The 14,423-nt window shown below is 39.4% G+C and overlaps 1 protein-coding gene across 1 annotated transcript in view; it reads right to left on the bottom strand.

Moving 5' to 3' along the window:
* Nucleotides 1–2,179: 2,179 nt before the first annotated feature.
* CMAH (cytidine monophosphate-N-acetylneuraminic acid hydroxylase) overlaps nt 2,180–14,423 on the bottom strand; it is a 58,173-nt gene continuing 45,929 nt past the window's right edge. The window contains exons 12-15 of the mRNA XM_008976810.5: nt 13,006–13,122; nt 7,924–8,039; nt 5,608–5,704; nt 2,180–2,992 (exon numbers count right to left, since the gene is read on the bottom strand). Of these exons, the coding sequence (XP_008975058.4) occupies nt 2,975–2,992; nt 5,608–5,704; nt 7,924–8,039; nt 13,006–13,122 (348 nt within the window). The 3' untranslated portion in view covers nt 2,180–2,974. The remainder of the gene's footprint in view (nt 2,993–5,607; nt 5,705–7,923; nt 8,040–13,005; nt 13,123–14,423) is intronic.

The following is a 14,423-nucleotide window of genomic DNA, read 5'->3' on the forward strand; positions in this document are numbered from 1 at the left end:
ATCCAAACAGGGAAAAAAAAAAAAAAAAGAGTGCCTTGGTTACTCTTGAAATTTTCTATTGCTATGTAAATTTTAGAAACTGCCTCTTAATTTCCGTAAAACAAATACCTGTTGAAAGGCTTAAAACTTGTTGGGTAAATTTGACATTTAAAAAATATTGAGTCTTGGCAGGGCATGATGGCCCACACCTGTAATCCCAGCACTTTGGGAGGCCAAGACGGGCGGATCACCTGAGGTCAAGAGTTTGAGACCAGCTTTGCCAACATGGTGAAACCCCATCTCTATTAAATATACAAAAATTATCTGGGTGTGGTGGCAGGCACCTGTAATCCCAGCTACTCAGGAAGCTGAGGCAGGAGAATTGCTTGAAGCCTGGAGGTGGAGGTTGCAGAGAGCTGAGATCGGGCCACTGTATTCCAGCCTGGGTGGCAGAGCAAGACTCTGTCTCAAAAAAAAAAAAAAAATTGAGTCTTCCAGTTCATTAGCATGACATGTCCCTCTATTACGTCTTTGATATTTAGGTTTTATCTGAATATTGTTTTGTAGCTTTTGTTTAGAGATAGTGCACATACTTTATTAGATTTATTCCTAGGTATTTGATATTTTGATGCTGTTATGAAAGGTATCTTTAAAATTTTATTTTCTGTTGATCACTAATATTAGTTTTTTTCTGTATATTGACCTTATATCAGAAACCTTGCTAAACATTATTTCTACTTATCTGTAGAATGTTTTGAATTTTGTGTGTTCACAAGAATATTCTCTGCAACTAATCTATTTCTTCTAATAATTACACTTCATATTTCTTGCCTTATATTGCACTGACTAGAATTTTCATTATATTGCAAAGAAGTGTTGATGGCTGGTCTCCTTGAAATACTGCCAATCTGGGAAGGTTTAAACATCTCACTGCTAAAATATTTGCTGTAGTGTTTCTTTCAGAGAAAAATCTTTTCTATTCCTAGTTACTATGAATTTCTTTATTCACTTAAGTTTACAAATGGCTATTAAAGCATTTATCAAATTTTTTTGTACATAAATTGACATAATCCTATACAATTTCTTCTATTTATAATCAGGGTCTCACTGTTGCCCAGGCTGAGTGCAGTGGCACGACCGTGGCTCACTGAAGCCTCCACCTCCTGGGCTCAAATGATCTTCCTGCTTCAGCCTTCTGAGTAGCTGAGATTACAGGTGCATGCCATGATGAACAGCTAATTTAAAAAAATTTTTTTGTAGAGTCTTATTATGTTGCCCAGGCTGGTCTGAAATTGCTGGTCTCAAACTCCTGCACTCAAGTGATCCTCCCACCTCGTCCTCCCAAAGTGCTGGGATCACAGGTGTGAGCCACCATGCTGGGACTAAAATTTCTCCTTTATTCAGTTAATGTGGTTGATTTTCACATGTGAAACTAACTTTGCATTGAGACTAAAGCCAACTGAAGTGTAATAAATTATCCTTTTTATAAATTGCTAGGTTGGATTTGTTGATACTTTGGAATTTTGCATCTATGATCATTTCTGAAATTGTCCTGAAATTTTTGTTTCCCCACATGCTCTTGTCACGTGTTGGTGTCAATATTTTTGCTTCAAAAAACAAGTTAGGGGGCCAGGTGTGGTAGCAGCACACAAGAGCTAGCAGCTTCCCTGTCACTCTTTAGGGTGACTTCATACTAGGAGTGTGTCGACCACGAGACATCTCCCAGTAAATGGCTTTGAGCAAATTTTGAGGCATTCAGTTTCTTGGCCTTTTCTGGAATTGGCAGGTGTCTGTGGAGGAAAATCAGTCCCTAATGCCAAGATTATCGTACCTTTGAGTTTCCTTCCTCTTCTGATCTTGGTAGCAGTGGAAGTGGTAGAGATTGGTCAGACCCTGGGTATATTCTGAAGATGGAGGTGACAATTTGTTGACAGAGTGGATGTGAGAGCCAAGTAGAAAGATGATTTCATGGTTTTTTATTTAAGTAATGGAAGTGAAACATGAGATACTGGAGATGGGGAGACAGCAGGAGATGTGGGGTATATGTGAGAGGAGTGCAAAGGGAAGTGAGGACATAGGAGCTGATATCAAGTCAGTGAACTGGTGGTCCTGGTGATGTCAAAGAATGGGTGGTATCAGGGTATCAGGAGAGAACTGGAAAGATAGCAGGAGAATAAATATAGACTTAGTATGAGAAAAATTCATATTTTAAAATAATCTTTTATTTGCTCACCATAGACATTCTGACCTACATTACATTGATATACATTATATTTATTTGCAGTGAGAACTGAATCATTTACCACACAGTATAAATCACAAAATTATAATTCCTGAATTTCTAGCATTATTGTTATGCATGTGAGCAGTTAACCAGAATAATCAAACATCATTGATGTTAATCTAAGCGAGAAGTTGGTAATAAACACTTCTAATTATGAATCTAGAAATTTCAGGAGACAAATTCCACCATTGAATTCTTGTATCTTCAGAATCAGACCTAGCATATATAATCAGAAAATAAATTTTGAAGTTCAAATCAGTGGTGTGTGTGTTAGAAATGTCAACATCTAAAACAGAATCCTAGTTAACAATCACATTTTCCTAAGAAAAAATTTGCATCTTAATCATACGAATATCATGAAAACAGACCATTTCCAGTTTTCACTGTAGTCTTGGATGTTTTTCTCTTCCTGTTTCCTCTGTGATTGGATTCGTATCTACTACAGTTATGCTTTGTTTTCCACAGAGAATTTGTTCCTATTGGGTTCATTGGTTCTTTCTGTAGAGAACTGTGGATGGAACAAGTAAAATATTTTTGAATCTGGCTATGTAGTGATCCACAAATGTAAGCTATATATACAAATCACAAAGGCAACGTGGAATTATCTATTGCTGATGTCATAAAGCATAGTCTCTTTGCTGTAAGCTTCCTGGGTTCAAGCTGTAATGATAAATTTTTATTTTGCATCAGATCAGTGAATTCTTGAAATTTTCATGTGGTTTTGCATTCCTGTGAAATGAAGATATTATTAATGAACAACAGTATGAGTCTCATTTCAATGCCTTTTCATTTTCTTACTGCACTGGGGCAAATTTTTATTCTTATTTAGTTCAAGGTCTATAATGCTTTAAGATAAGTGAGAATCTAAAACTGGAATGTGAACTGGAATATGACCCTCCTCCCAAGTCTTAAGGATTTACCAACTGACTGTGGGCCACATGGTATTCCTGTTTATTTCATGGGGCTGATATGGTCAACATCTATTGTTCACTTACCATGGCATGTCACTTTTCTAGACATGCCTTATACTATGACATAACCCTGTGAGGTAAGTGCTATTACATTCATTTTACAGATGGAAATCTGGAACACAAAGAGATCCAATAATTTGTCCAAGGTCATATGGTAGGTGACAGAGCTGGAATTTTAACTCAAAAGGTCAGACTCCAAGTCTCCTTGAGACAGCAATGTCCAAATGCACACAGTGATCTCTTAATTTCTATTGCCTTCATCTCTGCTCCACTTCATTCACCCACTTATACAGAAACACCTTTAATTTGTCTTCCTTCAAAACTGCTCCATCTCTAAGACCTTGGACTTGTTGCTCTACCTGCTGCCTCCTTAGCTTTTATTCCTGTTGCTTTTTCACAATGGCTAAACCTGCTCAGCATCTGCATTGAGCCCTCTTAACTCTCCTTATTCTCCCAGTTCCCACTCCTGCCCCTTTCCTGGTTTCCCTTACTTCGGTGCCATATGAGGAAGACTTGCCATTGCATGAATTCACCTTGTATTTTTCCACCTTTTAACCTCACTCACTCTCTCTGTCTGGGATATTCTTCCTCTCTCTCTGTTTTAGCTTGTTTGAAACTTTTCCCAATCTTTAAGCCAATCCCCTACCCCTTACTCCTCAAATGCTATCTCTCTACAATGTTCTTCCTGGTCATCTCAAAACCTCACATGCAATCCTTCTTTCCTCAGTATTCCTGACAATCAGTTTGTACAACAAATACAGTGCTCATGAGAGTCTACCTTGTAATAAAGTTGCATGTGGATTTCCTTAGCATCCCTTCTAGCTTATAATTATAACTTAGAAGTTCTAGCCCAGTGCTTTATGCTAGATTAGAATATGGAACAAGTAACTTTACAACTGGAAAGTATGTAAAAGATATTCTAATTCAAACCTTAATTTTACTGCTAAAGACATTGAAGCCTATTTTAAGAGGCGAGTCATGCTGACAATGGGAAAGAGAAATTCACTTGTACCTTCCTTCCTTGAATTCATATTAGGAATAAAACCATACGTGTGCTCAGCACTGTGCTAGGCACTAGGGCTACCCAGGTGACAGTTCCTACTTTTAAGAATCTCAGTATCTACTGGGAAAAACAATTAATAGATTATTATAACACAATGGGATGGGATACCTGTTTGTGGAATAAATAAATGCATGAGTCAAGGAGTTTACTGTCTTTGCAGTCATATTATATGGTCCCTTCAATCAGAAGCATGAGGAGACACGTTTTTTTTTTTTTTTTTTTAGACAAGAGTTTCCCTCTGTGGCCCAGGCTGGAGTACAGTGGCACAATCTTGGCTCACTGCAACCTCCGTCTCCCGGCTCAAGCGATTCTCATGCCTCAGCTTCCCAAGTACCTTGGACTACAGGCACCCACCACCATACCTGGCTAATTTTTGTATTTTTAGTAGAGATGGGGTTTCACCATGTTGGCCAGACTGGTCTCAAACTCCTGACCTCAAGTGATCTGCCCACCTCAGCCTCCCAAGTGCTGGGATTACAGGCATGAGCCACTGAGCCCAGCTGAGACAGGTTTTATAATTCACTTAATAAAATCATATCTCAGGCTGTAGGAAAGGAATGTCAAATCTGATTTGTGCCAGGCAAGTTCATCGTCATTAGTCCAAAAGAGGAGAGAGGTCTGTTGGAAATGAGGAGGTGCTGCTTTCCATCTCACCCTTGGTTTTTAGTTTGTCTCTCTTCAGTTTTTGTTGCTGCTTTCCCTCGTGTACTCAGGATTATGTTTTAAACACTCACAACCTGGACGATTTTGGTTTTGTTTACTTATTGGCTGTGTGTTTACCTCAACCAGGCCAAAGGTTCTATGGACTCTGGACTGGATGCACTACTGATTTACTTTTTTTTCTGATGGTGGGGGTGGGGAGATGGACTTTTGCTCTTGTCTCCCAGGCTGGAGTGCAATGGCATAATCTTGGCTCACTACAACCTCTGCCTCCCTTGTTCAAGCAATTCTCCTGCCTCAGCCTGTTGAGTAGCTGTGATTATAGGCAAGCACCACCATGCCTGGCTAATTTTTGTATTTTTAGTAGAGACGTGGTTTCACCATGTTGGCCAGGCAGGTCTCGAACTTCTGACCTCAGGTGATCCACCCGCCTCGGCCTCCCAAAGTGCTGGGATTACAGGCGTGAGCCACCACGCCTAGCCTGTTTATTTACTTTTTAAAACACTTGAATGGTCTTGTAATGTTAGCTGTTCTCAGTCCCCCAAAAGTCGGGTTTCTGTCAGGCAAAGTGTCTGCTTAATTTAGGTGTCAAAGAGAGTGTCACGGGATGCACGGTAGGACGGCTCCCAAACCTACAGGATATTCCTTACTTGCAAAATCCCAGGCCCATTCTGCTCACAGCACATCAGGAATGACTTCCAGTTGGGTGGCGTGAGGGGGAGTTTTATTTGAAAATGATTCCAAAACCTGTAAGAGAGATAAAGCATGGGAATGTGCTCTGGAAACTTCCATGCCTGTTCGTTTGCCAGGATCTATCTGGTACCTGGTACTCTGTCCTCCCTGAGAGATAGTGTTTCTGTACTGTTCCAGCTGTTGATGTAGCTCAGAACTTTCAGGGTGTTGAATACAGATAGTCCCTTGAATGAGATTTTGTCTTATTTTTATTGTACTATGTACTATGATGTTCCTTGCTTTAAGGAATCCTTATATGTGAAAATCTAGATCTATATCTTGTACACAAAAGCAACAGAATCTAGTATTAGTGAATGTACAGGTAAATGTATTCTCTCATACATTATTTTTGGAAAGGTGAACTGGCTTCCCGAAGAACGATTTGGCAGAGGGCACTAAAAGCCTAGATGCTGTATTCATAGAATCCAGCAGCCCCGCTCCTAGGAATTTAACTTACAGAAGTCACTATGAACGTGTGCAAGACACATCCACATGATTATTTGCCATTGTTTCAAATAGTGAAAAGTTAGAAATGACTTACAGGTCAAAGAGGTTAAATAAAGTGCTAATATAGGTATGTGGTATCAGGTAAGCAGGCATTAAAAATGATGTAGGAAAATACAATACTGTGGAAAATCGCGTTGATAAATACACAGGTAGAAAAGTATGTATGGTATATGTGCTTGGAAGCAAAAAAAGAAAGATTAGCTAGACACCAAAATATCAATTATTATTTCTGGGTAGTGGGATTATTTGTAGTTTTAATTTTTCATTTTAAAATATTTTTTCAAATTTTTGACAGTGGATATGTATTATTTTTATAACCAGAAGAATGTTTAGTAAATTCACAAATCCCATTTTCAGAGCAACAAGATAAAGTGGACTGTGACTGCTTCCCAATATTTATGATGACATCTTACATTTGTGACCCTTGTTACCAAAACACAATAGAACAAGATAGAGTTTAGTGATTTCCAAGATGGAATTATTTTCTTAAGAAAAAAAATCCCCAAGATCCCCTCAAAAGTTGCCAGATTCCTTTCTTTCTAGAACAAGAGTTAGGTATATGATCCGCTGAAAATGCAAAAAACTTGGAATGTCTTACAGCTGTTAAAAGATTTGAGGTTGACCTGGATGTCCCAATGTGGAAGGCTATCTAAAATATATTGATGAGTAAAAAATGCAAGTTGCAGAATATCTGTACTAAGATTTCATTTAAAAACAATAGCAACATCCCAAAGGTGGCGTGTGCTTTGCCAAAATTAAAAAAAAATAAAAACAACGGCAACAATAACACTCCCTCACTACCAACTACGTGGGACATCTTATTGAAAACAAATATATGTAGAGAAATGTTGCTATGTCCAGAAACAGGCCTGGGAGGATACACACTGAGCTATTATCAAAGCTTACCATAAGAGTGGGTGGAGGGAAGGGCAGGAAACAGGGTTTCATGAGAGGTGCTTGGTGGGGTTACTTCCTTTTTATTTTACACAGCTTCCGATTCTTAAGCTTTTTCATATCATTTAAAAACATTCAAAAGGAAATAAGTAAAAAAGAAATTTTAATAAATGCCTCTGCTTGCAAGCTCAGAGTACAAACTTTTGCTTACACATTTTAAATAATCAGAATTTTAAAATTAAATTTCTGCATTTTTTTTTCAGAGGATCTGTGGTAATGAGAAAAAGTACTCTTTCCTTTAGTGATTATTTTGCAAATATAAAAATGGCAAATTGCCCTTTCTGAATTTCAGTGCAAATATTCTAGATATGATCCTAAAGACTTAAACAGTTTTGAAGTGCAGGCAGACAGAAACTCAGTGGGCCATTCCCTTAAACCAACTAGCCCACCAAATTCTTGCTCAGAGGTGAGCACAGACAAAAATGTGATGCAGGAATTCACTAATTCAATGACCATGCCTTTGCCACACAAATACTCATTCTTGTCTTGGCAAACATACCCTTTCCCTCTTATAATGTATTTCTCTTTCTTATACCAAAACCCACTTCCAGAAGGGTGCAATAACACATTCACATGAATGTATAAATGACTCTTTAATGTTATACCTTCCTAACCAGATTTGCTTTTTAACAAACTAACAAAGGAATGAAGCTCTAATGGTGGAATCTCACATATTAGTCAGAATCTGGGGGCTTCTGCAGTCACTGACTGCTTATGCATATCCACAGCATCCTCAGCAATGGCCTGGGGGCGCCAGGTGCTTCCAGACTTACAGGTGATGGTATATGTCAGGATCCCGCTGGAGCCGTGTTTGGAATCCTATATACAACTCGTCCCAGAGTAGACCATTCTTCACCACGTGTCTGATGACATCCACCCGGCTATGGATCTGAAATAGACATGGAACCACTAGCAGGGGCAACCCAGGAAGCAGAGTATGGATCCCTCCTGTCCCTGGGAGGAGCAGCTGCCCATGATGGCAGAGGCACGGAGAGCCAAGGAGAAGAGTCTCCGGGAGCAGATATCACAGGCTGAGGAGAAAAGGAAAGATGCTAAGTGCAGCAGGACTCGAAAGAAGGAAAACAGGAAATGGATTAAGAGCAGGGGGAGCATCTGAGAGCACAAACTGCAGATTCGTGGGTTCAAATCCAGACTCTAGCTGTGTGATCTTGGTCACCGTTCTGTGCCTTGGCTTTCTCATCTATAAAATGAAGACAATAATAGAACATGCCTCATAGGATTGTTGTGAGGATGTATATAAAATACTTAAAGCCTGGCACATAGTAAGCACTCAAGAAATCTTTGCTGTTATCGTCATTCTAAAAGCCGAGTGTTCAAGTCTCCACCTGAACATTCAGAGGCAAAGCAGAGCCTGGAAGCTCACAACAGTCTATAGTTTCTGGCCTGTCATAGAACAGGATTACTTTAAATCAAGTGGTCAAGATCCTTATCCTTAAAGAATCCCAACTTTTAAACTGTTGAAGAGCCAAAGCAGCACAGGATTAGGAGACAAGCAGAGATGGTCTTGAGTCTCAGCCCTGCACTTACTAATTATGTGACCTTAAGCTTGCTAAGCCTCCGTTTCTCTATTACGAGACTGTTGAGAGAAAAAAATGAGATAACTTATATAAAGAAAATAAAGAGAAGTTATCCTTGGTTGCACATAGTTTTAACAATCCATTGGCACCAATGTTAGAGTTTAGAGGAGCCCTTTCAGTGTCTGCAACAAATTTTCTCCCGGTAAATATCATGCTAATATCAGTAGAGGCAAACTTTCCATAAGTGACAGGCTATTAAATGACACAGAATGAGTGGAAGTTTGGCATTTTTAGATATATTTCTCTTTTTTGCACCATTTGTATAAAACAATTATATCCATCGTGAACTGAGGGTACAAACATAGGGCAGAGTTTTGCTAATAGAGGTTTAGAAACATGATTCTACAGTTTGGTCAGGTTAAGGTCGGCCTGGTTAAGATGCAGTACCAGGACCTGGTTCCTCCCAATGCAGGGTAAATGGCCTTTTTTGGCCTTTTAGCTGGGAGAGAAGCACACAGGAGAATTGGAAGTAGATTTAAGAAATATTTGGGGTGTAAAATGGAAAGGTCTAGATGACTGATTAGATTTGGGGATGTAAGGAAAAGGGAAGAACCAAAGATTACTCGTTTGTTTCTAGCTTGACTGACTTGGAGAATGATATTACCAACGATCAGATAGAAAAAGGAAAGAGAACATTTTAAAGGAAGATGAGGAATTGAACTTTGAACTAGTTGAAAATTATGTATTAAGCATTCAGATATCCAGACAATTATATCTAGCAGGCAGTTGACTATTAAGAACCTAAAGCTTGACAGCATTGGAGATAGCCAGAGAGAGCTCTGGGCCGGACATATGGATTATTTTTGGAGTCATTAACAGAAAAGTGATGTTAGCAGGTGAGTTTACCCAGGAAGAGACTTGGGAAGAACAGTGGAATGAACACAGAGTCCTGGAAGGAAACAAGAGACTTAAGCAGTGGCTGGGGAAAGAGGAACTCCAAAAGAACGCAAAAGAATATTCAGGAAAACAAGGAGGTACTGTCACTGGGCTAAGGAGAAGACTATTGGTTCACGATGACGGACAAATTGCGTGCATAACCTATCTCCTCTGCATTTCCAGATCCAACTAAAATGTTGCAAAGCAATTATACAGGAATAAACTGCCACAGTGAAAAGAAAAGGAAGTGATTCATTGACAGGAGAATTCAACTAATTACGTGAATCTAGAAAGCATGCAGACAAGTGGAAACCGAAGATGCAGGGCAGAGGCTGTACAATCCCAGACAGTACATGGAGGGGTGTTCAGATGTGGAGGGAAGAGAAGTAGGTACTGTGGATGACAGCAGGGCAAGCACAAAAGTTATGTCCATGAGATAGCTGGCCCCTTCCCTACCCTATATATGGCTCCCAGGTCAAATATATTTCGACAGTTCTCTCAATACATAGAATCAATTTTGGGGTAGGGGGAGAACAAGGGCAGGTAGTGTGTTTGTGATGCTGAAAGCAAGAGCCTCCACATTTTGGCACTCGGGGGTCCCCCAGCTGGCTTCTCTCCTCACCTTCACAGCTTAAAGCATACTGATGATCCTTTGGCCAAATACAGCCTAGCTCTCATTTCATGGTCTATAACTCTTTAAGAACATTGACTCAGCTTTCTACATTTATAACTTTGGGTATTTCACATGAAAATCCAGATTTCCAAGTTCTCTGGAAATTTCAGATCAGCCGGAGCTCAGCAGGCCTGCCCCCTTCTCATCCCGCATTCTACTTGATGCAGTCTGCACCCAGCTTCACCAATTTATGAGATGTGCCTTGCACCAGTGTGCGAGCCCTCTGTAAGTAGAGCCTACTGGATGACAGATCCTACATCTATATGTAAGAGCCCCAAATCAGCTGAAAAAAGTCTTTTTATCAGTAAATATGGACTAATCCTGTAATTCTTAAAAGTCACCCACAAAGAAAGGAGGATCAACCTAGCATAAGTTTTCTTTAGAGCAACCTTGTCTATAACTGGAAGCCAAAGGAGCAATGCCTTCCGGTGTCTATGGAAAATGATTAGTCACCCAGAATTACATGCTGAAACTTACACACCACGAGGCAGGAGACAGTTAAGCAGAAAGTCCCACATAGAAGTGAAGCAAGGAAGGGAAAGGCATGAGTGGGGTCTGGAGGCAGTGAAAGGTAGCAGATTTGCAGCAGAGCTAGAGAGGAGCCCTTCCAGGTTGGAGCAGGAGGATGGCGAGCTACAGGAGCCATGCATTTAAGAATGGAGAGTCAGTGTGATAGAAATGATGAGTTTGAAAGGCAATTAATACCTCCCAAAAAGGTGGCAGGAGGGAGGCAATATGAGAAGGCTCCGGGTAGCAAGAAAAGGAGCTCTTCCACATATAGGCATAACCTCTTTAACCAAACCTCAGCATATAGAACTCTCCCTAAAATCCTGGGAGATAAAAGCCCTCAAGCCACAGTATAACAGTACCATGTGCAGAGCAGGCATCATGATTTTGCCCCATGGTGTATTTAAATCTGCAACAGAGCTGCTGCTTGCTTTATCCAGCAGATGCATTATGGAAAGCTGTGAAAAAGAGATTTTTTTTCCAAATTAAATATTTTAAATGAAGTTATTTAAAAATTTTCAAAGGTGAATCTCTTGAGGCTAAGATACCTCAATTTATAGGTTTTGTAAATTCAGATTTGAAAGGCTACACAGAGGCTAAGAGCATAGACTTTGAGCTAGACTGCTTGAGTTAAAGCCCCGCATCACCATTCATTAGCTATACAACCATGGGCAAGTTATTCTAACTCTTATAACCCCAGTTTCTTCCCCCGCAAAATGGGGGCAGATAGTAGTATCTGTTCACAGGGTTGTTGTTGGATTAAATGTCTTAACATTTCCAAAGTGTTTAACACTGTGCTTGGCATAAAGCAAGCTTGGTAAGTGTTTGATATATAAAGCAATAAATGTAAAGATTTATTTTGTCTAAAAAGATGTAAGCCTATTTATCATCTATACGGTGCCTCACACAGGATTTTCTTACATGTAAAAATCCAGTTTTTTTGTTTGTTTTTTGAGACCGAGTTTTGCTCTGTCACCCAGGTTGGAGTGCAATGGCATGATCTCAGGTCACTGAAACTGCTGTCTCCTGGGTTCAAGCGATTCTCCTGCCTCAAGCCTCCCAAGTAGCTGGGACTACAGGTGCCCACAACCACGCCCAGCTAATTTTTGTATTTTTAGTAGAGATGGGGTCTCACCATGTTGGCCAGGCTGGTCTCAAACTCCCGACCTCAGGGGATCCACCTGCCTTGGCCTCCCAAAGTGCTGGGATTACAGGTGTGAGCCACCGTGCCCAGTGCCAGTTTTTTTTTTTTATTATTACCTATAAATCAGGTAGCAGATTATTAGTTTTACTGAAGTTTCCATATAGGATTTCTTCAATAGCAAGTACTAGTCAATTTATTAAAATGTAGTTCAAGAGCACATTTATTACATCTATTAGGTGAAGGTATATTTAAACCTCTACATTTAGGACATCACACATTTAAATGGCACATACAATAAGTTTAAGGGCAGACCGTATATCCTCATAACTAATGATTCTTACATTCATAGACAATTTTAAATTACAATGCATGCTCACATATATTATGTCATTTAACTATCACGACAAACTGGCAAGTGGGGAGCAAGCCCTGTGCAAGCAAACAAAAACAAAAACCCCTAAAGCTCAGACAGCTTAAATAACTGCTCAAAGCCTCCTAATCAGGAATCATGATCAGCAGAAAGGGGCATCAGTCCCCATCTTGACACTGTCTCCAATGTCATGGATCTTTACATAATGCTGCCACTGGCGAGGGATTTGTTCAGAACTTGAATTCAATAAAATATGTGTTGCTTCATGTTGATCTAACTCCCTTTCCAGAGACACCCATTGGGAGGGGCAGAGGAAAATGAAGGTAGAGATCAATGCTCACAGGTCTAATAACAGCTTAGGTTGAGCAGGTGTTTGGAAGTGAGCAGACAGAGAAGTCAATCTTTGGGAATGGCTCATAAAGAAATAAGTGTGAATTTTGATCAATAACAATGTTTTAATATTGGTTTGTTAGTTGTGACAAATATACCATAGTAAAGTGAGTTGTTAATAATACTTTGTATTAATTATAATTATATTAATTATAATTAATATCCTTGTAACTTTTCTGTAAATCTAAAGTTATTCTAAAATTAAAAGTTTATTTAGGAGGAAAGGAAGGAAGGGAGGAAGGAAGGAAAGAAAGAAAGAAGGAAGAAAAGCAGACTTCCACCAGTGTTGCTGCTTACTTCCTCATAGGGATGTTCTCGTTGTGGTCTTTCTTTTGGGAAGGATAAATCTAAAAAGTCAACCAAATAGTCATATCCTCCAGGAAAAGGATTGAAGTCCTCATCTGTCTCAATCATCTGTGCAAATGACAACATGGTAAAGAGAAGAATGTCAATCAAGTGGTCAAGGTCTTTAAAAATTCTAAGAATGTGTAAGACTCAAATGCTCTTAAATGATAGATGATAGGAATGAATGGGAAATTAATATTAAGAGTCTCTTCTCTCACCTGAACTGTAACATTCAAATCCTAGTCTATATTAGCAAAACCGCTTCATGTCACTAACATCAAATGTATACAGCTGGTTATCGCTATCTGAAGTACTATTAGTAATGAGACATCAAATCCCACCATAAATTTGCAGGCGAGGAAATAAATGTGAGATGTTTCTCATTGTCATATAGCAGCTAAATAGAAATGGTTTCACTGAAAATGTTTTATAAAAAACTGTCAAAAGTTTTTCTCTTTTTCATACCAATTGTCCTAATGAAAATACCATTTACCAATGCTTCCTAGGTCATTAGATTTCAAAGACAATTTTCTAGAAATTATCTGGGAACTAATATAGATATTAACCATTTATTTGGCTAAGTGAGGACTGAAAAAAACCTTGCCTCTGCTACCCTTTTATTTCATTGAAGAAATAATGTTTTAATACCCCCCAAATAGAAAGGACGTAGTCATGGAAATAATAACAATTCATCCCAAGAAAAGAGAGTTGATATACATACCTGCTCTCTTACTTATTTCACTATTTGCCAGCAAAAACTCTGTCACAGACTGGCCATGGGCCCCAGCTAGGTTTTTGGGGATCATTGCTTTTGAGAATAGCAAGTATTATCTGGCATTAATGTTCAGGAATTGAAAGATAAACTTGGGAGTACTTCTTACCCTGAGGGTAACGAATACTTGTGTCTTAAGAGTGTGAGTGTTGTCCATTTCCTGATGACATCCCTAAACTGTGCTCCCCTGCACAACCTCAGGCATCTCATATAAGCCACAGGTGGCTGGTTACTCACTGACTTTGCAGTTACTCCTGTCCCATTTCAGACCTCCTCTTTGTCTTGCACCCTCTGTCTGCTAGTATTTAGTTTGCTTTTGGAGATCTGTCCAGTTTTGGTGACTAGGTTACAACATGAACTCTTTCTTAGCTTGTGGCTCTGTATGTATATGTTAGGTCTAGATTAAGCTGCAGACCTAGGCCTAGTTCTTAATTTGTGCAATTCAGCCTCAGCATAGCTGCAGATAAGGGTTACCTGCTTCTACCTCACCTTGCTCCAGGCGATTACCTCTTTGGGTGGATCCTACCTTCTAGCCCCACAGTTTAAATAGCTGTTCCTGCCATGCCAAAAACACTCACAAACACAAACAACAAAAAAC

Source organism: Pan paniscus, chromosome 5 (assembly GCF_029289425.2).
Source record: "Pan paniscus chromosome 5, NHGRI_mPanPan1-v2.0_pri, whole genome shotgun sequence".
NCBI lineage: Eukaryota > Metazoa > Chordata > Mammalia > Primates > Hominidae > Pan > Pan paniscus.